The 25642-nt window shown below is 37.2% G+C and overlaps 3 protein-coding genes across 5 annotated transcripts; 2 read left to right on the forward strand and 1 right to left on the reverse strand.

Annotated features, from left to right (window-relative positions):
• Window positions 1-3853: 3853 nt before the first annotated feature.
• LOC114308892 (putative disease resistance protein RGA3) lies at window positions 3854-24827 on the reverse strand. Of its 3 annotated transcripts, XM_082874942.1 has the most exons (5): window positions 21228-24827; window positions 20642-21095; window positions 18677-18719; window positions 4386-4430; window positions 3854-4263 (listed from the first exon to the last, which is right to left on the reverse strand). In XM_082874942.1, the coding sequence occupies exon 1, from the start codon at window positions 24673-24675 to the stop codon at window positions 21328-21330; it is 3348 nt and encodes a 1115-aa protein (XP_082731068.1). In that variant the 5' UTR covers window positions 24676-24827; the 3' UTR covers window positions 3854-4263; window positions 4386-4430; window positions 18677-18719; window positions 20642-21095; window positions 21228-21327. The 3 variants fall into 3 exon arrangements, with proteins under 3 accessions (XP_082731068.1, XP_082731069.1, XP_082731067.1); XM_082874943.1 differs by lacking the exon at window positions 4386-4430; XM_082874941.1 differs by lacking the exons at window positions 3854-4263; window positions 4386-4430 and having other exon boundaries at window positions 18503-18719.
• Window positions 15843-16346, forward strand: LOC145793646 (uncharacterized). Its single transcript, XM_082876513.1, has one exon. It carries the CDS (start codon window positions 15843-15845, stop codon window positions 16344-16346), a length of 504 nt encoding a protein of 167 aa, XP_082732639.1.
• LOC145793647 (uncharacterized) lies at window positions 16359-16718 on the forward strand. The gene has a single exon (XM_082876514.1). It carries the CDS (start codon window positions 16359-16361, stop codon window positions 16716-16718), a length of 360 nt encoding a protein of 119 aa, XP_082732640.1.
• Window positions 24828-25642: the final 815 nt, after the last annotated feature.

Genomic DNA, 25642 nt, shown 5'->3' on the forward strand with positions numbered 1-25642 from the left:
TGAAAACAAAAACCAACCAGCATATATCATATTTTTTATTTATTATTTTTAGAGTTAGATTTAAAAACTAAAAAATATAGATGAATAATATGTTTATTTTTTTCAATTCAAAAATATATTCAAGTTGAAAACTTTTTTTCAACAGAATATTTAAACTCTTTTTCAATTGAAAACACAAACATAATATTTAAACAAATTGAAAATACAAAGTCTTATAAATTACTACAGGTGCTCGCGATTTGGCGGTTTGGCGGTTCGGTTGCGGCCAAAAAATCTCAAATCCGCCATCCGTCCGCCAAATTGGCGGATTGGAGAAAATCAATCCGCAACCGTCCACTCATCATCACGCATCCATCCAAAATGCGGCGGATCGGTTCGGTTCGGTCGGTTTTGACGGATCGGTATATCCGCTGCTCACCCCTAGTGTTACCTTATGATTGCGGTTTGCAGAGGTAAGTGCTATCTGTTACATTCGTTTTTGTAGTATGACGGAAATTTATATATGTAACGGTCGTTTCGGTGTTACATAACGACTGTAAGGGTATTGTAACGGCCCGTTATACACTGTTACAATATTTTGAATAGCTTTTTTTCTCCCCAAAAAAAAAAATTTGTTACAAAAAAGAATGGATACTCAAGTAATTCAAACCCAAAAAAAAACTTTGTATGAATTGTTTTTTATATAATTGTTATTTCATTACATTAGTATGTAAAATAAAAATATATATATAAACAGTGGTTATATTTATTTTTATAATCATTTCATTTAATATTTAATTGTAAATATTTTTATTTTGTTACTATAATGTATTGTCTAAAAATGTCTTTAAAAAAAAATCAGTAGCTCAAATTTTTTTTTGCTTATGGTACAATTTTTATTTTTATAATTATTTAATTTAATAATTATTTGTAAATAACTTTATTTAATTAGCTGTAAAGTATTGTCTAAAAAAATTTCTTTAAAAAAAAAAATATTAGCTCAAAAATAATTTTTGTTTATGACACAATTTTTTTTATAATCATTTTATTTAACAATTGTAAATATTTTTTTATTTAGTTAGTTCAGGTATTGGTCAAAAATAATTGTATGGACATTTAAAATCAATTATTCTTAAAGTTATTAACTATTGAAATAAAATGTAAAAAACTCATTTTATAGTGATTTAAAAATATGAAATATATTGGATCATATTTAAAGTTTAACAAAAATTTATCAAAATCTATTTTGAACCCTAATAAATGTGATTTTGAAAAAAAAAATATGCCTATCAATAAAAAAAATTCAAATTGTGCGAAAAATTTAAAAATTCACGGTTCCGATTATTGTAACCATTGCGCTACAGTCTTTACATCCCGCAACCACAACCGTTATAGCAACTGCAGCCGCAACCACTTTTCGAAACCTTGCCTTCTATTAAATCAAAGACGAAATTTGTTTATCTTTCATTGGTCTAAATGGGTTCAATTTATGTGGAATGCGTGTCTTTGAATTGGGGCTATAGCTTTGTTTTTTTCTTCTGGTTTTTAATCAAATGCGGAAAATATCAAAATTGCTTTTGTGTAATTGGTTTGAATGGTTTCAAACTATGTGAAATTCAAAAGTGAATCAAAATTATTTCGAGTGTTATTTGACTAGCTTCTTTTTAGTAAATGTTTGAGGTATGTTCTCACATGTTGGTTGTAGGACATCGTGATGGCCATGAAAAGGTAGATGATATGGGACCTTCTAGTTTATGGGGAAGAATGGTCATATTTACAAGAGCTCACTGACGAGTATGCTCTCGATGGTGAAGTGGGCAAAAGGTTGAATCAGATGGTCATGACTTCATTGAGTGATATGTGATGGATATATATTTTTTCAATCATCAGATTCTTTTAGCCTGTTTACCTTTTGATCTCCTACTCATTTTATTTTTTATTTTTTTATAGGTAAGCTAGGAATACTTGAACTTAAGTCTCTTTTTTGAAAGTCTCGAAGGGGACTTTTGAAGGCCTCCTACTCTTATTTTGCATACACTTGCGCTTATTTTGATACTTAGAGCCTGCATTTTATATTACAGTGGAATCAATGTTGCTATTTTTTAGAATGGTGAATTTAGAATGTTACATTCCTTGCTTTCTGTATTTCACACCTGAGGCAGAGCCTCCTGCATAATCTGAATTTATTGTTTTGCTAGGTGCGGCATAGAGGGTAGACCTGTGTGATAGTTGACTAAGGTTTGCCATTATATATGCTTACTTCTACCCTTTTCGAAGGTGTTAAGAGTCAATACTGCCTCAATAACAATAATATTCACTCTGGTTGTGTGTTTTTAATTTTGTTTTCTGTTTTCGTGGGAAAAATTTTGTTTGGCAAATTGCTTCCAAAAACTATTTCCGAGAAACTTTTCAATAACAACCCACTTTTGTTTCCGAAAACTAGAAGGTCCCATATCATCTACCTTTTGTTGTGGAGTTGAATATCTTGCGAACAAAACCCTTATATATTTTTTCACTTTCTTTTGTATTGGTAATGATATTTTTTTTGGGAGTGTTATCAGGGGTTCAATTTAGCCATGGAAAGGGTTTTATACAAGCAATTGCTCCAATTTAAGAAAAAAAATTCATTGAGTATATTTGTTTTTCTTGCATTTGATGTTATCCCAGTTTAGTGAATATTTTCCTTTTGATTTGTTCTGTATTTTTTTTCAAACCAAAGTTGATTGGATCTCAGATTGTTTGATCGTTGTGCAACTTTTATGAAGTTCTACTATTTTGGGCAATTGTGATTTTGTTATTTTGATTTTCTTTTATAACAGACTCATGCTTTGTTTGTTGTTGTGTTTTTCCTTTTTTTCCCGGGAATTGGGTGTGTGATGATTCTATATTTTTATTTTTTATTTTTTTAATCTGTTTTTGAAGAATATTAAATGCTCTCTTAGCGGCTTCTTTGTTAGATTTCTTTCTAATCTCTGGAAACTTTGGCAATTGATGAAAATTAGGGGTTGTTTGGCATGTTCGTCCCAAACAACCCCTTAATGAGAATTAGCTGAATTTAGTTAACAATTTGTGATGTTCCTTGCTCCAAACTTCCTTCTATTGGCTCACAAGGCATGTTTCAATATATATTTTGTCAAGTTCCTCTCTTTTGAAGCAGATTTTCATTTTAATGTATGGATCTTTTTTTCTATGATGTTAAGACTTTTTTGTATATATATATATATATATATATAACTTGCTTTCTCTTACTTGTGTAAGGTGCACGATCATGAAATATGAAAAGAATTTTACTTGCACGCTGTTTTTATTCTTGAGATACCAAAATCCTCACAGGTTTTTTTTTTTTATTTTGATATATGTCTTCTAGGCCTTGCCTTTATTTTTAACTTCAAATCTGTCATACTCTACCTAAATATGGGATTTTTATTTATTTATTTTATCTAAGGAAAGTGTTTTCTAATTTGAAACCATTTGAAGAGTAGTTGTGGAATGTTGGTAACAGAATATAATTGATTATACTTAAGAAAATTGAGTCTCTTATTTTTTTTTTCATTAGTAGCTATTGTTTGTTTAAATAATAATTTGCTCTCTAAGATAATGGAAAAAGGAAAGTAGTAATAAGATTTTTCCTAGTTTTGGAACATTGGGAGGCATGATAACATGATTGTTTATAATTTTTATTGAACGATGGAGTAATGTTGGCCAATCCATCCAATCAATTGCACAATTGATTGGTGGTGGACAATCCTTCCAATTGATTGGTGAATCGATTAGTGGTGGCTAAGCCATCCGATCAATTGGACAATTGGTTGGAGTGGCCAATTCTTCCAATCGATTAGTGAATTGATACTTTTGCAAAATTTTAAATGTGCAATTGATTAGTTAACTAATGTTGCTAACTTGTAAAAAAATGAGATCAACCATCCGTGTACATTTGTTGGGCATAATCCTTGTCAGCACCTTCACCTCTGTCAAATTTATCCTCACTACAGTCTACAGGTACATGAAATGGTTATGTATCTTGTGGGATGCCCCATCCACATACAAATGGAATATGTTATAGGGCCGAACAACTAAGAATTTTGAAATTGGATCTATGCTCTTGTTAGATATTGGATCCTGTACGTCATGATTTTTATGATTCTTTTTCCTCTAGTGGCTTATTTGCCACTTTCAATTCATCTCGTCAACATACTGACTGACCACACCAAAGTGTCCATTCATAATGAAAAGAAAATGTAAAAAATATTTTTTAGGTGGACTAGAGACGGCACGCATTAAAATCTGCAAGTTAAAAATAAAAAATTAATAGAAGCAACAACAGTATAAAACATCACTTTCCCTTAACTATTAAAGTAACAATCAAATAAATCAAAAACTAAAAGCAAGAATAAAGAGATTCTTACCATGTGAAGAGAGTGAGTGCATATGAAAAGAGGAAAGGACAAAAGCTGCAAAAGAGAACTACAAACTAAGAAAGGAATGGGAAATGTAAATCCTCTAGGAGGAATTGCCCCAAGACTCTTCAATATATATCGCATTGAAAAGTAAAGACTACAAATTAATATATGTAGAAATACATTGATTTTCATACTTCACCACAAACAGGCAAAGATTATCCCCTCCGAAAAAATCCACACAGCACATGCACGGTGCTACCTACAATGAGTGGTGAGTGCTGACATGACACTATCCATGAATTGGGCAATCAGAAAGGACTAGGAAATATAATACTCTCTTTGGTAATAATGGCGGTGATGATGGTACAATTAGCGGTAAAATGGTGGCTCTTAGGTGGTGAGTCCATTTTGTTTGATTAGTAAAGACCTATGTTTTAAGTAGAGCACTGCAGGAAAGAATCTTTTTCCCCTCATTGTCGCACCCGAAGGTATCAACACTAACTTTATCCAATGGTGATGAGCCAGAGAGTATCCTCCCCTGCCGATAACTCGGCAACCCATATATGTTGGACTTCATCCCAATTCCCATGTCTCTAAACCCAAACCACAAAGAGACTTCGCCAACAAAGCTGCCACCTTCAAGGTGGCAGGCCTATTTTAAATTCAGCATTGCTCAATCACAAGAAAGTTACTCAAATTGGTTAGATCTTCGTTGGAAAAACTTGAGTAATTGGACTCTTCTACCCCAAGATACTCTGCCAATTCAATGAGAAAAATTTCAAGTATCCCTTCTTTGAATTCTATTTCCACGCTAGTGCTGCCATCACTAGTTCAAATCACATCACTATGCCACATGAATCTTGTAGCAAATGTGCATTATAGGGAAAGGGGATTCCTGTCCTGGCCAAGTGAAATTTCAAAAAAAAAATGATGTGTCCCAAGTCACAATCAAACAGCAAATGAATGCAATATCAAATCAAATATGTGAGCTGAAAACAAATTTTCATTCTTCCAACAAGTTCTTGGGCCACAGCATCAACTAACTTCGAACATCTTTGGTCAGATAATGGCCTTACTCAACAAGTAACAGGATGTCAACAAGCTTCTTTCATAGATGAAGCTACCTCAGAACTTCTACCCCCACGTTATCTTAACTACAAGTTTATGACGTCAAAAACCTTGGGAAGCAAAGAGATAGACTCTTCATTTTCTTTTATATTATTTTGGGTTACCACAATACCATTAACAGATGTAATAGTAATTTTAGTCTCCAATTTGGCATCCCTATAGCATGCTTAATGAGCAAAGTATGACAGCTTGACTTTATCTATGTCTATATCTTCCTTCCTTAATAGTTTTATAATAAATAAATAAAAAATATTGTGGAAATGTGGCTCCTCTTGAAGCCACAACACCACTTGGTTTGTCTCTCTAAGCAGCAAGCACCCCTACCAATGTCAAACTTAAATATTCAGCCCTCAAAAAACTACCAATCCTTCTCAAGATTTCACAAGTGGTGCTGAATAGTAGAACAACAATAATAACTCGTATAAATAGAAGGTTTCTCAAGTCTAAAATCTAGCTTGGACCTTTGACAAAACATCATTTATAAGTTTACAAATTGATGATAGAGGAGAGAAAGGAGACAGAGGGAAGATGGGGGGAAGAGGCTGTTGGGAGGAGTAAGAGTGGAACACCTATAACCCTTGGCAAATATTTACACAGTGGCCACTCTCATACTCAAACTTATGCATTCCCATGCTTGGTAGCCCCAAGCATTTACCATTACACCAAGCAATGATCCTAAGGTTTTAAACTATAATTATTGATAACCATATCCAGCTTAGCATTGATAGAGGACAACTCACTATAAACTAGATTAAAAGAAAAAATACAAAAGGTTTCAAACTGGTGACCAATTACAGTTTCAAGGAGTTGTAATGGTTTTCAACTTGTTGGCACCAAAACTTAGAATTCTCTGTCGACAGAGGCATAAACACATGTAGAAGAGGCCCAAGAATGAAGAAAGTGAAGTTAGTAGCCTAAGAAAGAGGAATGAGGGTGCAATACATGGCAGTTGCAGGAGGAGAGAAAATGCAAAGGCAGTTGCAGGTCATAGGCAGTTATAGGAGCCTAGCAAATGGACACGTGGCAGCACAACATAGCCATTGGAAGCCATATAAAAGTTGGGAATTCAAAGGAGAAGGGGGCTTCAACCAAATTTACAACTCATGTGAAATTAGGAGTAGCATAACTTAATTAGTAGTAGTTCTTGTACTTTGGAGTAGTATGTTTGTAATTCGGTCTTTGTAACCAGGTTTGGCTCTGTCGATTGTTGTGCTTTTTGAACTTGTAATTTAATTTTTGTAATTAAGTGACAGGTTTACTTGTTTCTCAATCAACTTCAGTTTATTTGCACTTGTTTCTTACATTGCAACCTCTAAAGAAATCCTTAAAACTGTCAAGGCATAGGACACCAACCACATTGCCTGATTAAATTTCTATTTGTGAAAATTGGTTTCTCTGTTGACTTTTTCCTGTCGATTTGATCCAAACCAAATTTTTGCTAACATATTTTGGCATGCCCAGTGGGACCAGTCTAATTTGAAAGTGATGGCTAAGAAGAAACAACATTAGGTCTTTGAAGACTCTGAGAAGAGGGTTGTTGACGGAGAAGAACTTGATGGTGGGCTCGAAGAAGCAAGAGAAAACTTAGATGATGGCCATTCAGTGGTTGGACAAGAAGCAGGCAAACGAAATGGCCAAAATGTGGCCATAACTGGCCAGTCCAGTTGTCCTCCTGTTGGCCCAAGAAGGGCTCTTCTACTGCAAATTCAGCAAGCAATTGGCTCCATGTCTGCACATGAGAACCAGGTGATGGTAGATGACTTGCTAGCCTTGTTTGAGAAGGCTTATATCAAGCCTAGCCAGTCAAGGAGAATTGTGGAGGAGACTTAGGTGAGTAAAATACAATTTGGTCCTTCTATAACCCCTGTGACCCCTCAGAAACATACAACTGTAAATGAACATGTGTCATTTTATAGACCTCCCACACTTCAAGAAAGATACGTGGGGATGACTGTAAATTCTGTGTTTGAATACATAGGAATGAGGGATTATCATACAAACCCAGTGTTCAGTTATAACCCAAATGACATGGTACAAAGACTTGGGGGCAACCAAGGCCACAAATGTATGATAATCATGATTTTGACAGGCCTACAACAGGTTATCATGGAATGGCAAAACAAAGGAATAGGCCATTTAATCAAGTTAGGCCTCAGAATATACAACATCATACCATGCAACAACCATATTATGAACGCAACATGATGAACCCAAGGCCTAGAGGGCCTGTTCCTCCTCTTCCTCACTTCCAACTAGAAGTTCAAGGGAAAGGACGGCAGCAACAATACTTAGACCCTCAGATGAACAATAGGCAACAAATAATGAATTCAATTCAAGAAATGTATGGCCCTGGCTTAAGGAGGCCAAACAAACCTATGTTTAGAAGTCCATATCCTCCAAATGTGGATAACATACCTCTTCCAAGGAATTTAGTGTGCCTGAATTTTCCTTGTTCACAGGAGAAAAGCAGTAAACCATTGAACATATACGGAGATTTGTTCTACAATGTGGAGAAGTAGGGTAAAATGACCTTTTCAAAATAAAATTATTCCCTAATTCATTGTCTAATACTGCATTCACTTGGTTCATCAACTTGCCAGAAAATTCTGTGCATACTTGGCAAGAGATGGAGAGTCAGTTTCATGCTCAATTCTTTAGAACTGAGCCTGAAGTTACTCTAGTGGACCTGTCGAAATTTAAACAGAAGCAAAGGGAAACTGCAGAACAATATATAGACAAGTTTAAGAAGGCAAAGAATAGATGTTATGCATATATTCCTGAGATAGAAGTCATAAGATTGGCTCAAAATGGTTTAGATTTTGAACTGAGAAAGAAATTTGAAGGAATGATGTTTAGAGACATGTATGAGTTGTCTTCTAGGGCACCTAGTCATAAGTCGATTCTTAGGGAAAAACAACAAAGAAAGGCAACCTCACTTGGTACTTGTTACCAAGAAGTAGGGTTTGATTTTGATATAGATATTGATGTTGCACACGTTATTGGAAAAAAACCCATGGTGTGTGAGATTTAAAAAAAGGTTGAAAAACCTATGGATATGCCATCAACACAACTAGCAAAAAGGAATGTGACTGCATCTAGTCGGCAGTATTCATTTGATTTATCACAGACAAATGCCTTGTTTGATGAGTTATTGGCCAATTAAATTGTCAACTCCTAGCCATAGTATTCCTAAAGAGAGATTTAGAATTGGAAAAGAGTACTTCAAATGGCACAATTCTTTTAGGCATTCCACTAACAACAGTGTCAGATTTCGAAATTGTGTGAAGGATTTGATTCAAAAGGGCATGTTGAAGTATGCCGAGAAAGATAAAGGTGTGATGGCAGTTGACAGTGATTCTTTCCCAGAGATGGTGGGTATTAATATGGTGGCAACTGGCCCCCAGTCGACTAGGAATGGCAACAAGGCGGAGACTACACTACTCATCCCCGATACTCGAAGCTATAAAATTCCCCGTCCCCGCCCCCAATCCCCAGCGGAGAACCTATCACCCCCCTCCCAGCCCCCGCCCCCGCCCCCTAAAGGGGATCGGGTTTCCCCAGTGTTTTTTAAGGCGAAAAGTGAACCGAGGCGACAAGGTCTCCTAACGCCTAAGCGCGAGGCGACGAGGTGAGGCGAGGCAAGGGCTTCATCGAATTGAGGCGACCAGAAAGGATATTTTTTTAAAATAAATGGTATAGACAAAAATATAAATATTTTTCAAGAACCATCATGCAGTTATCATTCCAAATACTAAAGAAATTAATTCTATCCAACAAGCAATTCAACGTTTCAGCATAAAAAAATTAAAGAACATATTTTAACAACATTAAAGAACATAAAGAAATTAAAATAGTTGAAATTAATTGAATTAAAATAAATAATTGAATAACCAGGAAATTAATTGAATTAAAATAAACAAATTAATTGAATTAATTGAATTAAACAAATTAATTGAATTAATTGAATTAAAATAATTAATTGAATTAAAATAATTAATTGAATAACCAGAAAATTAAAATGACCAGAAAATTAATTTTATTGAATTAAATTAATTGAATTAAAATAAACAAATTAATTGAATTAAAATAATTAATTGAATAATCAGGAATTAATTGAATTAATTGAAATTTTAAAACAGAAGAAAAAAAATAATTGAATTAATTGAAAAAAAATTAATTTTAAAATAATTGAATTAATTTTAAAAATTAATTTTTACGAATTAAAAATTAATTTTAAAAATTAATGGAATTAATTTTAACAGGTTCGATAGTGTTCAAAGAAGAACACTGTGAAGTCGAAGGGAAGAACAGGTGAAGTCGACAGTGAACAAAGGAGAAAAGAAGAAGAAGGAAGAAGTAGGAACTCACCTCGGAACGATGTCTGAAGGAGGAACAAAGTCGACGAACGAAGACCTAGATGCTTCGACTTCGGAAGAAGAAGACCCAGACGTCGACGAACGAAGTCGATCTAGGGTTTGGACTTCTTATTTAGTAATTAACTTTGTCGATGAAGGGCCCAGATGATTCGAACTTAAATCAGGCCAAAATCTGATGAAGCGTCGCTTCTCTTCGCCTCGCGCTTCATCGCCTAAGCCTCGCTTCAGGCGCTTCTCCATCGCTTCGCCATTTCGCCCCGCCTCAGGGTGCGTGAAGCGCTGAAGCCTCGCCTCGCCTCGCTTAGCGCTTAGGCGAGCGCTTAGGCTCGCCTCTGATAACACTGGGTTTCCCTGATCCCAAACAATCTCCGTACAAAAACAACAATCAATGAAGAAGATGAAGAGCAAAGAGGAGAGAGAAGAGAGAGAGTAGAGAGACATGCAGCAACAGATAAATTAGATCATATATATAAATTGATCAAGATTTTCCAAAAAAACCACAGATCTGTTAAAATCCTAACAAAAAAAGTTTACATATGTTGAATAGATAAAACCCTAACAATAATACTCTAACAACAAAATCATATCTGAATCCATATATATATATATATATATATATATATAAATTGATCAAGATTTTTCAAAAAAAAATCATAAATTTGTTCAAAAAAACCACAGATCTGTTAAAACCCTAATAGAAAGAATTTAGATATGTTGAGCAGATAAAACCTTAACAATAATACCCTAACAACAAAATCAGATCTGAATCCATATATATATATATATATATATATAAATTGATCAAGATTTTTCAAAAAAAAAATCATGGATCTGTTTAAAAAAAACACATAACAGATGCAAATGAGGATGGTGATCGGTGGTGCTGCGATGGAAGGAGTGTTGTGCAACGGATGATGGCGATCGGTGAATCACATCGCTGCAATGGTGTGAAACGATGGTGGTAGCGAGATTGGTGGTGTGCGACAATGGTGGTAGCGAGAGAGAGAGAGACGCTAAGAGAGAGGAGATTGGTGGCGAGTGAAGAAGATCGGCGGTGGAGTAGAGAGAGAGAGAGAGAGAGAGAGAGAGAGAGAGAATGAGTGAGAAAGAGAAATGACGGATTCAACGAGTGGGAGAGGCTAAAAATGAAATTTAGAAATATATTATATATACGGGGATGTACGAGGATTACACAAGGCGGGGGCGGGGGCGGGGGCGGGGAAACCTATCCCCATCCTTGGCCCGAAAACCATCGGGGTTTTAATTTTCAATACCATCCCCGGCCCTATAGGGGGTAATTTTCAGGAAAACCGGTTCTAATCGGGGTCGGGTCCCCGTTGGGTCGGGTTCAAATTGCCATCCCTACAATCGACTGACCAGAAGAAGAAGGGAAAGAATCCCAGATTTCTCCTAGTAGAGTTGGAGAGTTACACACAGAAAGAATGGAAAAGACTGCCAAGGAGGCAAGAGGGGAAAAGATACAAGAGGAGCCTGATGAAAGGTTCGTTTGCTTCAGGTGTGACACTAAGACAAAAAGAGCCAAAGCCATTGTGATAGATGGAATTCAAAAGATAGGGAAAGATGTTGGTCTTAGATTTAACATCACGGGAGGTGGTGATCTACAAATATTTGACAATGACCACATGTTTTTATGATGGATCAGACCCAGGGGTATTTGGGCCTACAGAAAATTATGGTGAGGATGATGCTCCATTCTTATTCCAAAGTGCCCTGTTCATCCATGCTTTGGGGTGTCAAGTAACATTAGAGCCATGTTGAAACAACAAAAAGGCTCTAAGCCTTATGGAAATCCAAAGATATTGACAAGGCCATATAGTGGCCAGCAACAATAGTTTATGAAGCCTTTTGTTGGCCAGGTTGGAAGGCCATATGGGGGACACCAATAGTTTGGAAGATTATTTGAGGGACTGCAACAGCAAGGTGGCCCAAGGTTGAGGCCAAAGATACAGCCAAGAATGGTTAAACCACCAGTGCCACCTAACTTGGGATGGCATGGGGTTGTTCATCCAAAGTTTCCTTCAGGAGGATGGAGGCCAATTGGACCAACCAGAACTCAGAAAAGAAGGGAACAGAGAAGGTTCCATGCCATGATGTCTCGAATGACAGGTGACGGACCTCCAAAGAATTTGGTTTGGGCTAAAGAGGGGTTTGTGCCACCAAAAGCAATGATAAGCTCAACATCAAAAGAATAGATAGTCCAACCACCTAATCAGATATTGAAAAAAACCAATGATAGACAAAGAGAGAAAGGAGGGAAAGACTTTGCCTGACAAGGCAATGCTGAGGTTGAAATTGAAACAATTGGAAAAAGAGTTGATGTCTGATGAGGAGGATGGTATGGTTGATACATAAATGAAGAAATAGTGTTGGTACAAAAGACGATGTTAAGTCAGAGAGTTCAGAAGAGTTCGAAGAGAAAATGGCAACCATTCAGTTTGGTTCTTTGCCTAATTCAAAAGAGTGCAACATGATTATGGCCATTCCAAAGAGGTTTCAGGCCAAACCAGCCAAGCCAGACATGTTGGCAGGTGATGTAGAAGACTGGACAGAGTCAGTTGTGCAGGTGGCAATGTTTGAGGCAGGAGTTAAGCCACCAAGATCTATAGAGGTGGTTAAGACAGTCGATGGTGAAAAGGTGGTGCTGCAAAAGCCTGAAGAAAAGTTGATCAAGCACTTAAGGCCACTATATGTGAGGGCCCATTTAGATGGAGTCCCAGTTAACTGAGTGTTGGTGGACAATGGAGCTATAGTCAACATTCTTCTTTCTAAGACTCTGAGAGCAATAGGCAAGTTAGTGGAGGACTTGTTGCCTATTGACATTAATATAAGTAATTTTGCTGGAGGCTCATCTGACGCAAGGGGAGTTGTTGCCATACAACTTCAGGTTGGTTCAAGGTCGATGGGAACCACCTTCTTTGTTATTGATTCCACTTCTAACTACAATGTGCTGTTGGGAAGAGACTGGATGCACTTTAATGGGTGTGTGCCATCTTCTTTACATCCAGCTTTGATTTTCATGACTGGTAATGAACAGGATGCCCGTAAGGGAATGGAGATTTTTTGGGCAGATGCCAACCCTTTTGCAGCAGATGTCAACAACATAGAGGCTGTGTTTTATGATGAAGACTTAGGACCAGTTGAAGTGGCTGAAGATAAGGTCAAGTCTCAAGGGAAAAGCTTAACCAATGAAGAGTTCAAGCACATCATAAAAGAGGGGTTCAAGTAGATAGGCCAGGAATTGGCCAAACCAGGCCTGATGAAGAAAAAGAAAGGGCTTGTGATTGAAGAGATGACAGAAAATTAGAAAGATGCAGATGCAGACATGTGAAAAAGACAGGCTGGATGAGACAGCCACAACCGTTGTAATTAGGTCTACTTTTTCCGGACTTTTAATTTCTTTCTTGCATGTAGGTTTAATTTTAAGTCAATGCCTGTTTGTTCATGGGCAGAATGTGTAATAGACAATAGCTCTCTGAGTTATAAAGAGGTGCAGTTAGAGCACTTGAGAGTTGCTCCTGCTAAGTTAGATGACCTTAAGGCAGATGTTCAAGATCCCTTAGAGGAATTCAACTTAGGCACTGAGGCTTGTAAAAGGCCAATTTATGTAAATGCTAGTTTATCTAATGAAAGTAAAAGCAAGTTGGTTGGCTTGCTGGATTGCTTTGCTTAGAGTTATAAGGAAATGCCTGGTTTGAATAGTACATTAGTAGAACACAGGTTACCAATAAAAGATAACTTCACTCCACATAAACAACCCCGTAGAAGAATGACTAATAAAGTCACTTTGTTAGTCAAAGAAGAAATTGAGATGTTATTGAAAGCAGGTTTTATCAGAACGGCCAGATATGTGGAATGGCCATCGAATATTGTGCCTGTCATGAAGAAAAATGGAAAATTGAGAGTTTGTATAGATTTCAGGAACTTAAATCTAACAACTCCAAAGGATGAGTATCCTATGGTAGTGGCTGATTTATTAGTTGATTCAACAGCCAAGAGTAAGGTCTTATCTTTCATGGATGGGCATGCTGGACATAATAAGATTTTCATTAATCCAGATGACATTCATAAGACTGCCTTTGGATACCCAGGAGCTTTAGGCACATTTGAGTGGGTGGTAATGCCTTTGGCTTGAAAAATGCAGGGGCCACTTATCAAAGAGCAATGAATTTTATATTTCATGATTTTATAGGAAAGTTCTTAGAAGTATACATTAATGATGTGGCTGTCAAATCTGACACATTTGAAGAACATCCAAATCATCTAAGGCAGACATTTCAAAGGATGAGGAGTCACCAGTTAAAAATGAATCCTTTGAAGTGTGCCTTTGGGGTAACTGTTAGTAAGTTCTTAGGCTTTTTGGTGGATCATAAAGGAATAGAGGTGGGTGCCAACAAAGCCAAGGCTATACTTGAAGCTAAACCCCCAAGCAACAAAAGAGAATTGCAAAGTTTCCTGGACAAAGTCAGAAGGTTTATAGCTAATTTAGCCAGGAAAACTTTGGTGTTTTCTACCTTGGTAAAAATAAAGTCAGCCAGTGAGTTCAAGTGGGAGGAATGTCATCAAAAAGCTTTTGATTTGATTAAGAGTTACTTAACCAGTCCTCCAGTGCTCATGCCTCCTGTTTCTGGGAAGCCTTCGAAGCTTTATATTTCAGCATGTGACTTGTCGATTGGATGTTTGCTGGCCCAAGAAAATGATATGGGCCATGAACAAGCCATCTATTACTTGAGTAGGAGATTGAATGATGCTGAAACTAGGTATACTTCTGTTGAGAAGTTATGTTTGGCTTTATATTTTGCTGCCATAAAGCTCAGGCATTATATGTTGCCTTCAGAGGTGTTTGTTGTGGCACAAATTGATGTGATAAAATACATGCCATCTAGGCCTGTATTAAGAGGCAAACAAGGCAAATGGATCTTGGCATTAATTGAATATTGCTTTAAATATGTGCCACAAAAAGCAATAAAGGGACAGGCTCTAGTAGATTTTCTGGCAGAACATCCATGCTTGCCTGTCAAACCAAATCTATTTGAGGTTCATATGGTAGATACTGAGCCTTGGAGGATAATATTTGATGGGTCCAAGACAGATGAAGGAGATGGGGCAAGTATTGTTTTGATTGCTCCTAACCAGCAAATGCACCAATTTGCTTACCAGTTGGATGAGCAACATGTGCAGTCTTGTAATCAAGCTGTATATGAGGCTTTGATAATTGGACTTGAATTAGCCATAGAATTTAAAGTTCCAAGATTACAAGTTTTTGATGACTCTCAACTAGTCATCAAGCAAATGGAAGGGGAATTCAAGTGTGAACAAAACTTTGGAAGAGTATTTAACTGAGGCAAAGTGGTTAGTAGGTTTTTTTGACCATGTGTCTTTCACACACATGTACAGAATAGAGAATAAAGAGGCCAATGAGATGGCTCAAGCAACAACAAGGTTGAAAATTCCTAAAGGAGCCCAAGAAAGAATCATAAGAATTCAAAGGAGGAATTTCTTGGCTTTTAGGGATAGGCATAGGGATTTCTTGCCAATAATGACACTTAAGGTGTCTGAGGGTGATTGGAGGTTTCCTCTAATCAAGTACTTGTCTAACCCTAATGAGACATGCGACAAGCAAGTAAAATATCAAGCCTTAAATTATGTCATCATGGGTGATGATTTGTTCAGGAAAGCACATGATGGGCTAACCCTGTTGTCCATAGGCCAAGAGGATCAAATGAAAGCAATGGCAGAGGCACATGAGGGTATTTGTGGAGCTCATCAAGCTAGGGATAAGATGAGATGATTGATTAGCAGGTATGGGTATGTTTGGCCATCTATAAGAAAAGACTGTGATACACATGCAAAGGGATGCCAAAGTTTCCAGAAACATGGCAATGGCCAAAGGGTCCCAGCTACAAGATTAGTAAAACCATGGCCTTTTAGAGGTTGGGCAATGGATTTGATAGATCAAATATTTCCACCTTCATCAAAAACACATTCATATTTGTTGGTGGCAATAGATTACTTTACCAAATGGGTAGAAGCAATCCCATTAAAAGTTGCCACACAGACTCAAATTATTGAATTCCTTACAAAGAATGTGATCGATAGGTGCGGTTTGCCTCAAACAATTACTATCGATCAAGGGACCATGTTTAATGGGGATGAGATAAGGGAGTTTGCCACAGAGCACAGCATCCATATCCTAAATTCTTTTCCCTATTATGCCCAAGCAAATGAGCAGGCTGAGGCAACAAACAAAATTGTGAAGAATACTTTGGAGAGAATGATTGAGAACAATCCTAAAGATTTGCACAATCTTTTGTCTAAGGCATTATGGGCTTATAGAAATTCTAGGAGAAATAGCACAAGAACAACCCCATATGAGTTGGTGTATCGGCATGATGTTGTTCTCCCATTAGAAGTAACTGTAAGGTCCAATCGACTGGCTGAATAGTTGAACATCGCAATGGATGAGTACAATGAAGCCATGACAATTGAGTTACAAGATTTGGAAGAAAAGAGGATTTCTGCTTTCAATCATTTAGTTGCACAAAAGAAGAAAGTAGAAAGAAGTTATAACAAGAAAGTAAAGCATAAAGTGTTCTCTGAAGGAGAATTAGTTTGGAAAACTATTTTGCCTCTTGGAACAAAAAACCCAGAGTATGGGAAGTGGTCTCCTAATTGGGAAGGACCCTTCAAGGTATTCAAGGTCCTTAAAAAAGGGACATACCATCTTGCATCCTTAGAAGGAGAGCCACATAGAAAAATAATCAATGGAAAGTATTTAAAGAAATACTACCCTACCATGTGGGAAAACAAGAGATGAAGATAATCACACACATGCATCCATTCATATAAAAATAAGCATGTACAAGCCAGAGTCACAAAGCAAAAACAAGTGTACAAGGGATTCAGTCTTTTTGAAAATACAAAATAAAGTTGCTCCAGGCTTGTAGCACACTTCTCTGTTTTGCTGCTTTGTTGGAGGTTGGCCTGGGCAGATTTGATGTTGGCAGGACCATTTTCTGCCTGAGTTAACAACAAGTTTTGCATGTTGGCTTTGATTGTGGATTGCTCTTGCTTGAGGGTTCTTTTGATTCCAACTTGTGCCAATTGAGCCTCCAAATGAGCTTCTTCTGATGATAATAGGTTATCTTGAGTGACTGTGTCTTGAAAGGCTTGAGAAGCACCAGCCAAAGAAGCAGCCACTGACTTCAGCTGGTCGATTTGAGCTTTGCTGGCCTCAAACTCAGCATGATGCTTATTGAAGGCTGAAATATGTGGAGGAAGGGCGGTCAGGAAGTCCTTAAAAACTTGTATTTGATCTGAGTCAAACAATTTTGGCATTAGAGCTTGAGTGGCTTGGACACGGTTGAGAAGGTCTGTGGATCTTGTGAGGGCTAACTCATCGAATGAGAGCTGTAGAAGTTGAAAGAATTGGTTGGAAGCTTCCATGAGTAAAGCTTCAAAGGTAGGAAGAGTATTCATTCAAGACAAAACCAGTTTCACCTTGAATGAGGGGGGCATTGTTGGCACCAAAACTTAGAATTCTCTATCGACAGAGGAATAAACACGTGCAGAAGAGGACCAAAGAATGAAGAAAGTGAAATTAGTGGCCTAAAAAAGAGGAATGAGGATGCAATACATGGCAATTGCAGGAGGAGAGAAAATGCAAAGGTAGAGTGATTGCAGTTCATGGGCAGTTATAGAAGCCTAGCAAATGGGCACGTGGCAGCACAGCATAGCCATTGGAAGCCATATAAAAGCTTGGAATTCAAAGGAGAAGGGGGTTTCAACCAAATTTACAACTCATGTGAAATTAGGAGTAGCATGACTGAATTAGGAGTAGTTCTTGTACTTAGGAGTAGTCTGTTTGTAATTCGATCTTTGTAATAAAGTTTGGCTCTGTCGATTGTTGTGCCTTTTGAACTTGTAATTTAATTCTTGTAATTAAGGCCAAGTTTGGGAAGACTAAAAAAGTGCACTTTTTGTCTTTTTGGACTAAAAAATTGAGGTTGAAAATATGGATGTTTGGATTAACTTTTTGACTTTTTATTGAAAAATGTGTAATAAAAAATTGTAAAAATTGATTTGTAGAGAAAAATTTGAATTGGGAGTTGTGCAGCCGTAATTGTTGACTTTTGGTGAATAGTGTTAACTTTTTAGCTTTTTGAGTAACTTTTTGACTTTTTGACTTATTTGGGACTTCCCAAACTTAGCCTAAGTGACCAGTTTACTTGTTTCTCAATCGACTTTCAGTTTATTTGCACTTGTTTCTTCGCATTGCAACCTGCAAAGAAGTTCTTGAAACTGTCAAGATATAGGACGCTAACCACATTGCCTGATTGAATTTCTATTTGTGAAAATTGATTTTCTCTGTCGACTTTTTCCTGTCAATTTGATCCAAATCAGATTTTTGCCAACTCAAATATTGGCCACAGTTTAATTCAAACAAGCAAAAATGTTTGATGAAATGAAATTAACAAATTAAAATTAGCATATTAATAAGAAGAAGAAATAAGAATGGTAAGTGGAAATATAATGAGAGAGAGAGAGAGAGAGAAGGCAATGTTCAATAAAGCTTTAAAGCTGTGACTTAACAAATGAAGATTACCTCCAAAAGAAATTAATTGTCCTCTTTATAAGCTTAAAAATTTCTCAGGGTGTGAAAAACAAAGAAGCTTGGCATACACAACCAAGCAAATCAATGGTGGAAAATAAACAGACAATGTTGAAATTAAAAGCCAAAGAATTTGACAACAGATTGAAATCAGTTCGACTTACTTGTTCACATCAGGATAATAACTTCTAGCAAGCTTCCAATAAGCTAAAAATGAAAGAAGAAATAGTTAGCAATATAAATGAACCAAAAGTTATTACTAAACAATGCTAGTGTTAGGATTGAAGAACAAATATAGACGTAGAAAGCCAAATCTGAAGGAGCACAATAAGATACTTTCAATCAAAAGTAGAAATACTTTTTTATGAGTAACATCATTAAGCTTTATTGACAAGAAGCTGAACAAAAAAGGCCACGTCCAACAGAAGGGAAAGAAAAAATCTAAGCAAATCTAGGCCAAATAATGCTACACTAAGAAGCACAGACACTTCTATGGAGGAGGTGTGTCGTGTCATACACCCTTGTCACACACCAACACATTGCGGACACTCCTAAAAGCATGTCCGACACGAGATGCCAGATACTCGAAGGTCTCTTTAGAATGACAGCAAGAGACATGTACATAAAAACAATAAAGTAATCTCAAAGAAAAAGGAACAGAATCTTAAAAAAGAAGCAATCAAACAAGTAGCAGTAATGTGTGTAAGCACGTAACACACCATTAACATGATAATAATGTTTGATTTCGGATGACACTCCAAAAGGGATGACCCTTGTAGCACAAGAAATAGTTACCAAAAGAAAACATAAAGTGTGCACATACAAAACACATCCCCAAATAGGAACTATATCACAGAATTGAGAAAATTATTATTTTATTTTTTTTTTTTTTGATCGGCACAGAAATGCGAAAATTTTGAAAAGAATCAAGAGTTTACTTACCACTTTTGATTTCAGACTTGCTAGCAATTTTGGCACCCCAAGAACAGCATAAAAATCTTGTATGGTCAATTTATCTCACTCTATTTTATTTTTGTGTTTCAGGTAATAATACCAATAGCTGCCTCAACCTATGAGCATGCCAACCGTCTCCCTAACTAGCCACTATAACATCCCCTCCATAACCACCAATGCAGATGTAACCACAAAAACCGTCCAACTCTCACCAGCTCGATGATTGTAGAGGTGGTTCAATGGTTATACAGTTTCTCTCCCATCTATGCACATCTCTTCATTTCAAAAACTCCTTAACCAATTCAAACTCAAATCTCAATTTTGTAACATTCACCACCGCAATCACAATTCAGGATTGCCATTGGGGTGCTTAGATTTTTAAAAGAGGGGACAATGTACAAATTTGTGTTTTGGGGCTTCAGATGGTTATTCACAAAAAATTAGGTTTTGTGAATCTAAATGTTATTTGTTAATGCTTTTGATTAGCAGGGACCATACAGAGGTTGGGACGAACATTGTTGCACCTGGTTACTCCTTCAGTGTTGTGGACTTTTATCATTTTAAAGTTATTTAAGAATTTAGCAATATGTTAATTACGTGAAAGAAATTAAAATTTTATTTAATTGATGGATGATTTAAAATTCAATTTTGTTCATTCGTTAGTAATAGCATAGATAATAGAAATAGAACAAACTATAGTAGTGTAGATAATATAAATAGATGTTTAAATTGCTAACAAACTAAATCATTTTTGCAAACATATCATCTACAATCAAAATTCAAACAATATAATTAGCACTACAATTGATGCCAAAAAAATATGACAAATTTTACAAAACAAGATTAGCTAAGCCTAAAAGTAAAAATAAAACACTATAGAGAAAAATAGTGTAAAATCGTTACCAAGTTTGGCAAAAGCCCTAAATTGCCTAACCAAAAAATAAGTCGAATATGGTTCCTAAATAACACATTAATTAATTAATGTAAACACTACAGAGAAAAATAGTTTAAAATCGATACCAAATTTGGAAAAATCCCTTAAGTTGTAGTTTCACTAACTCTCCTTCAAAATTCTGAGATAATCCGAAGAATGGGAGACAAAATAGGATAAAAATCAAAGTGAATAGGGTTTTTAGTAGGAGGGGAAGGGTTTGAGAAATAACAGAGATACATACCTTCAGATTTTATTGGATCTTTCAGCCGAACCAGAGTGAAAACAGAGCCGATGAGGGAAAGTACCGCTGGGAGAAGAGTAATGCCGGCAGGGGAGGGCCCGGGCAGGCTGGGTATCGGAGAGAGAGAGACAAACAATTGCGTCATCCCACAGCACAGACAATGAAACACGTTGGAGGAGAAGCGTCTGGGAGGTAACCGGTTCAACAGGTAGCCTTTTCTTTGGATTAAAATAAATCCAATGGCTACAAACATATTGCATATGGTGTGCAACCCTTAACACTACTCTCAAATGTTTTGTTAATTCCTCCATTGATCCTGGAGACTTTTCAGAATAACAACCAGTGGTCTAATCTTCGTTCCAAAAAAAAAAAAAAAAACCAGTGGCCTAATCTCTTCCATTTGCCTTCCCCAGTGCTTTTACCACTGCTTCCTTGAGTTCCTTGAGCTTCAATTCTACATAGAGGAAGGGGGGTTGGGGTGTTAGTAGAAAATTCGCAAATTGATTTATACTGTAGTTAATGCATTTCACTCGAGGGTCAGATCATGCAAAGCCTGTAAACATAAAAGGAATTGAATTTTACTGACCTGCAGCAGCCAGAGATGTTCAACTTCATTGAAACTTTTCCCTCATTGGGTCTCAAACTCTTCTGTGATCTTCACTCAGCCTGTCTTTCAAGCATGCTAATTATGAAATTATGATACATGGAACATGAGCTATCTTGATCCAGTCCTCGCCTGTTGCTCTTTCCAATCTTTTTTCCAATATAGGACATCCAGAAATCAACAAATATTGGAGTGCAAATATTTCATGCAATCTTTCAGGGAGGTATGACAGTTCAAGGCATCCTTTAATGATTAGCTTTTGTAGGCCAGGGAGGTTGTACATATCGTTTGGCAATGAAGCCAGCATAGAACAACCTTCAATACTCAACTCTTGAAGTAAAGGGAGGGATTCCCCAACCTCTGGCATAAACTTCAAGTCATGGCACTCTATGATATCCAGCTTCTGAAGGGAAGTGAGATACCTAAAGCCTATTGGAAAACATGTCAGTTCATTACAGTAAAGAATTCCCAGATGTTTAACAGAAGTAAATCCCTGCATACCCTCCTCAAAGGGGCAATCAAGGAAAACACTACGGCATATCATCAGTTTCTCGATAGAGTTTGAATTCCCAAAATCCCCATGAAACTCCACCTGAATACCATTGATAACAAGGGAGGAAAGTGATCTTAAGTTGGCCAGGGAACATAATAGTTTCTTGTTGCTATTCCGGATAACTAAGTTCTTCAGAGCAGAAAGAAACGGGAAGCCTATAAGTTCAGGGCAATCTTCGACTATCATTGTGTTAAGGCAAGGGAATGTGTATCCTATTGTTGCACTAGTTGATTCTTTTAAAGAGGCCAAATTCAACCATTCAACCAATACGGGCATATTAGAAAGCTCAATCTGCTGCAGAGAAGGGAATGGAGTAACAGAATTATCGCCATAAAACTCAGGTCCTATGGATCGCAAATTCGTCATCCATCTTATACAAAGCTCCTTAAGGTAGGGTAGCTGGCCCAATGGTGGAAGTTCCTCACATTTGCAATGGGTGATGAGAACTTTAACCAGATTGTGGATGGTTGAATCCATCATCCATGAAGGAAACCTGATACTGTTGTAGCCTGTTATATCCAGGACTTTAAGTTTAGGGTGCGGCCATAAGCTTTCTAAAAGGAGGTCACTAGATATTTTAGAAGATGCATCCACATCATGGTTCCATGATAATCCCAAATGGTAAAGATTTTCTTTCTCATATAGCCTTGCATCACGTGCCTCTGAGATATGTCTCACATTTTCAAGATTCTTTATCTCTAACTTACCTCTGAGGTTTAGCTTATGCAAATCTCCTAGGTGAGCAGATCCCTTATTCTTGCCCAAAACAAATAACGGCAGTGATTGAAGAGAAGTTAGTTGCCCAAGCCTCGATGGCATGTGAGATAATGAATGACACAAAGAAACATCCAAATGTCTGAGATCAGTCATATTGTGCATTCCTTCAGGTAACTCCTGCAGATGAGAACACCTTGATAGCCTCAAAGTCTGCAAGTGTTTTAGGTTGGTTAAGGTATTGGGCAATCTTTTAATGGATGTCTGGGAGAGGTCAAGGTATCTTAGATGCTGTGAAATAGCAATATGACTTGACAATTTCTGAATACCACTGAAAGACAAATCTAGAACCCGGAGACTCTTCAGTCTAAAGACTGAAGGATCAACGGTCCCCTGGAAGCCACCTGATAATAAAAGCAGTGTCCGCGGGTGTTTCGGAAGATCTAGTGATCTTGAAATAGTTGATGATTCAGAATGAAAAGCCAAAGATACCTGACAGAATTTTCTGGATTGACTGCATCCAACCCCAGCCTTCACTACATGGTCAAACTTCGCAACAAATCTCGCTAAATCATGCAACAAGGGATGCATCCGGTACCCAGTTGTTTCACCGTACTCATCCCGTTTCTCATCTGTGAAGAATGACCTGCACAACAGCTCCTGAAAAAAAACATTGCCAATCTCCTCTAGCGTTCCGTTTCCTCCAGTCGAATGAACAAGACCTTCAGCAATCCACATCTGGATCATTTTGTCTTTGTCCAGCACACGATCCTTTGAGAAAATGGAACAGTACGCGAAGCACTGCTTTAGGTGTGGTGGTAGATAGTGATAGCACACAGAGAGAAAATTATGGATATCAGAATGCAATGGTGTGATACAGCAGGCCATCCAGGGACGTGCTGACAGCATTTCGAAGCAATCGTGGACAGAAAGCCACTCTTCTTTTGTCTTGTGGAATCTCATTAGGCCTCCAAGAAGATTCAAAAAGAGAGGGATACCAAGGCAACGGACTACAATTTTTCTGGCAATGGACACGATTTCTGGACTCTCCATAACTTGAAAGGGCTCGAAAGCTAGCTGTCTGAACAAAGACCAACTATCTTCGTCGGCCAATGCATTCAATTGGTAAGGCCGAACCGTGGACATAAAATCTGCAACTTCACTGTTGCAAGTTGTCACTATAACACTCGATCCAGGTGCAACAGTAGAAAACCATTTCTCATGTAGTTGCATCCATGCCTCCAGAGACATCATCGAATTGACTCCCGCTAACACAATTAGACATGTTTTTGATTCCAAGGCATCTCTAACGAGTTCGTCTAGCTCATCTACAGCAACCAGTTGACAGGACATCCCCATCGCAGATTCGACGATCCCTTTCCCAATCTTTTCTGCAATAGAATCGTCTGGGACATTACCTTCCGCGTCTACGGACACCCAAGCCCTTAAGTTGAAACGTGCCTTTACCACCTCATCATTGTAGATCATCTGGGCAAGAGTGGTTTTTCCAACCCCGTCCTGACCGACAATGGGAATAACACGAGGCCGCAACTGGGAGTTGTTGTCGATCAACAGATCTAACATCCGATTCTTGTCCTCATACCTACCGAAAATTGCGTCGGATTGCAACGACGCCTTGATCTCCTCAACCGCTTGGAGGTTAAGTTTAGGGCGGGTTCGGATGTGGGATCTGATGAGAAGGCCAGCCTCTCTGGAATCATAAGGAACTATGTCCTTCCCTTCCTTCCACAATTCGAAAAACCTCAGAACAAGCTCGTCAAGTCTTCGTGGAAAGGAGATACAATTAACTACCTCCTTCGCCAACAAATTAGACACAGGTGATCGAATTAAGCTTCCGCATAACAAGGTTTTGCAAAAATTATTGTTTGCTATCATCAGATCCAATAGATCAGCCGCATCATAAGCTGCTTCCTCAACTTCCTCCAGCCATTCACCGTTGGCGATTTCCTGGAAGAAAAGTTTATGTTCTGCAACAACCACCACCTCGGCGATTTGATAGATAGCGATCCGGAGTTTTGTGAGGTCGCACCCCATCGGGACCAGATCGTTGCCGCTGCCGCCGCCAGCAGCAGCATCGGAAAGCAAATTTAGTTTGCCTAGCAGTGCGTCGATGAGAGGAGACACAACAAGTTCTCTGTCCATTTGTTTATTAACCAACCGCCTGCCTGGAATTCTGAAGATTGAAATGCAGAAAACAAACTCCTCACAGCGCAGAAACCCTCCTCTATTCAGATTTCAGATGCCAAGACTTCGTGAATTTTGACCTAACTCAATGCGCAGTCGTTGAGTTGGATCCAGTCAAGGAGAGTCTAGATCCTCTGCACTGGTCCCTGTAGTCCATTCAAAACAACGTCGTTTTGGAGCCAAAACTCCCAAGCAACGAAAGAAAAAAAATGAGCAGAAACACAGGGATGGCTTAGGTTTCGTTTGGGAAGGAGGGTTAGATTAGATTTGAGATTATTTTAGTTATAAAAAGTGAAAATAAATTTTTTAGTCTAACTAAAATAAAATATCACATCGAACACATAATATTATATTTTTTTTCTTTCTAAAAGTTAAAAAAGTTAAAAAAATCTTTCTCAAACAAAATTTTTTAGCCTCAGACCTCGTTTGGAAATAGGCTTTTTTAGTAATTTTTGACTAAAATATAATATAAAAAAATTAGTATGTTTGGAATAATTTTTGGAAAATTTACCCATAAGTCCTAGTTTTTGAAACGTTGAACCATTTAGTCCTAAAAGTTTTCTTATGCTCCATTTAGTCCCATTTTTACATCAACATGATGTGAATGATGTAAATGATCTAATGTTTCATTCTATAATTTCAAAATTTATTGAAATCTGATGAACATTAGATGTTTTTCATCCTATATTTTCAAACATTATTGAAATTTGATGAACATTAGATGTTTGAAATCCAATGTTTGTAACATGACTCTGATGTTATTAACATTGTATCTGATGTTATTAACATTGTAATGGGACCTTTCAGTCTATAAGAAAACTTTTAGGACTAAACAGTGTATAAGTTATTAATTTGGGATTTATTTTTTGGGAAAAAATGTACAAAAAATAAAGAGAAAATAAAATTTTTGACTTTTTTATATAAA

Source organism: Camellia sinensis, chromosome 6 (genome assembly GCF_055761805.1).
Source record: "Camellia sinensis isolate YWXY chromosome 6, ASM5576180v1, whole genome shotgun sequence".
In the NCBI taxonomy this organism is placed as follows: domain Eukaryota; kingdom Viridiplantae; phylum Streptophyta; class Magnoliopsida; order Ericales; family Theaceae; genus Camellia; species Camellia sinensis.

What these genes read in the sequence shown, in the direction of transcription:
- LOC145793646 (XM_082876513.1), top strand. Translation starts at nt 15,843, where the DNA reads ATGGATTTGATAGATCAAATATTTCCACCTTCATCAAAAACACATTCA.
- LOC145793647 (XM_082876514.1), top strand. Translation starts at nt 16,359, where the DNA reads ATGGATGAGTACAATGAAGCCATGACAATTGAGTTACAAGATTTGGAA.
- LOC114308892 (XM_082874943.1), bottom strand. Translation starts at nt 24,675, where the DNA reads ATGGACAGAGAACTTGTTGTGTCTCCTCTCATCGACGCACTGCTAGGC.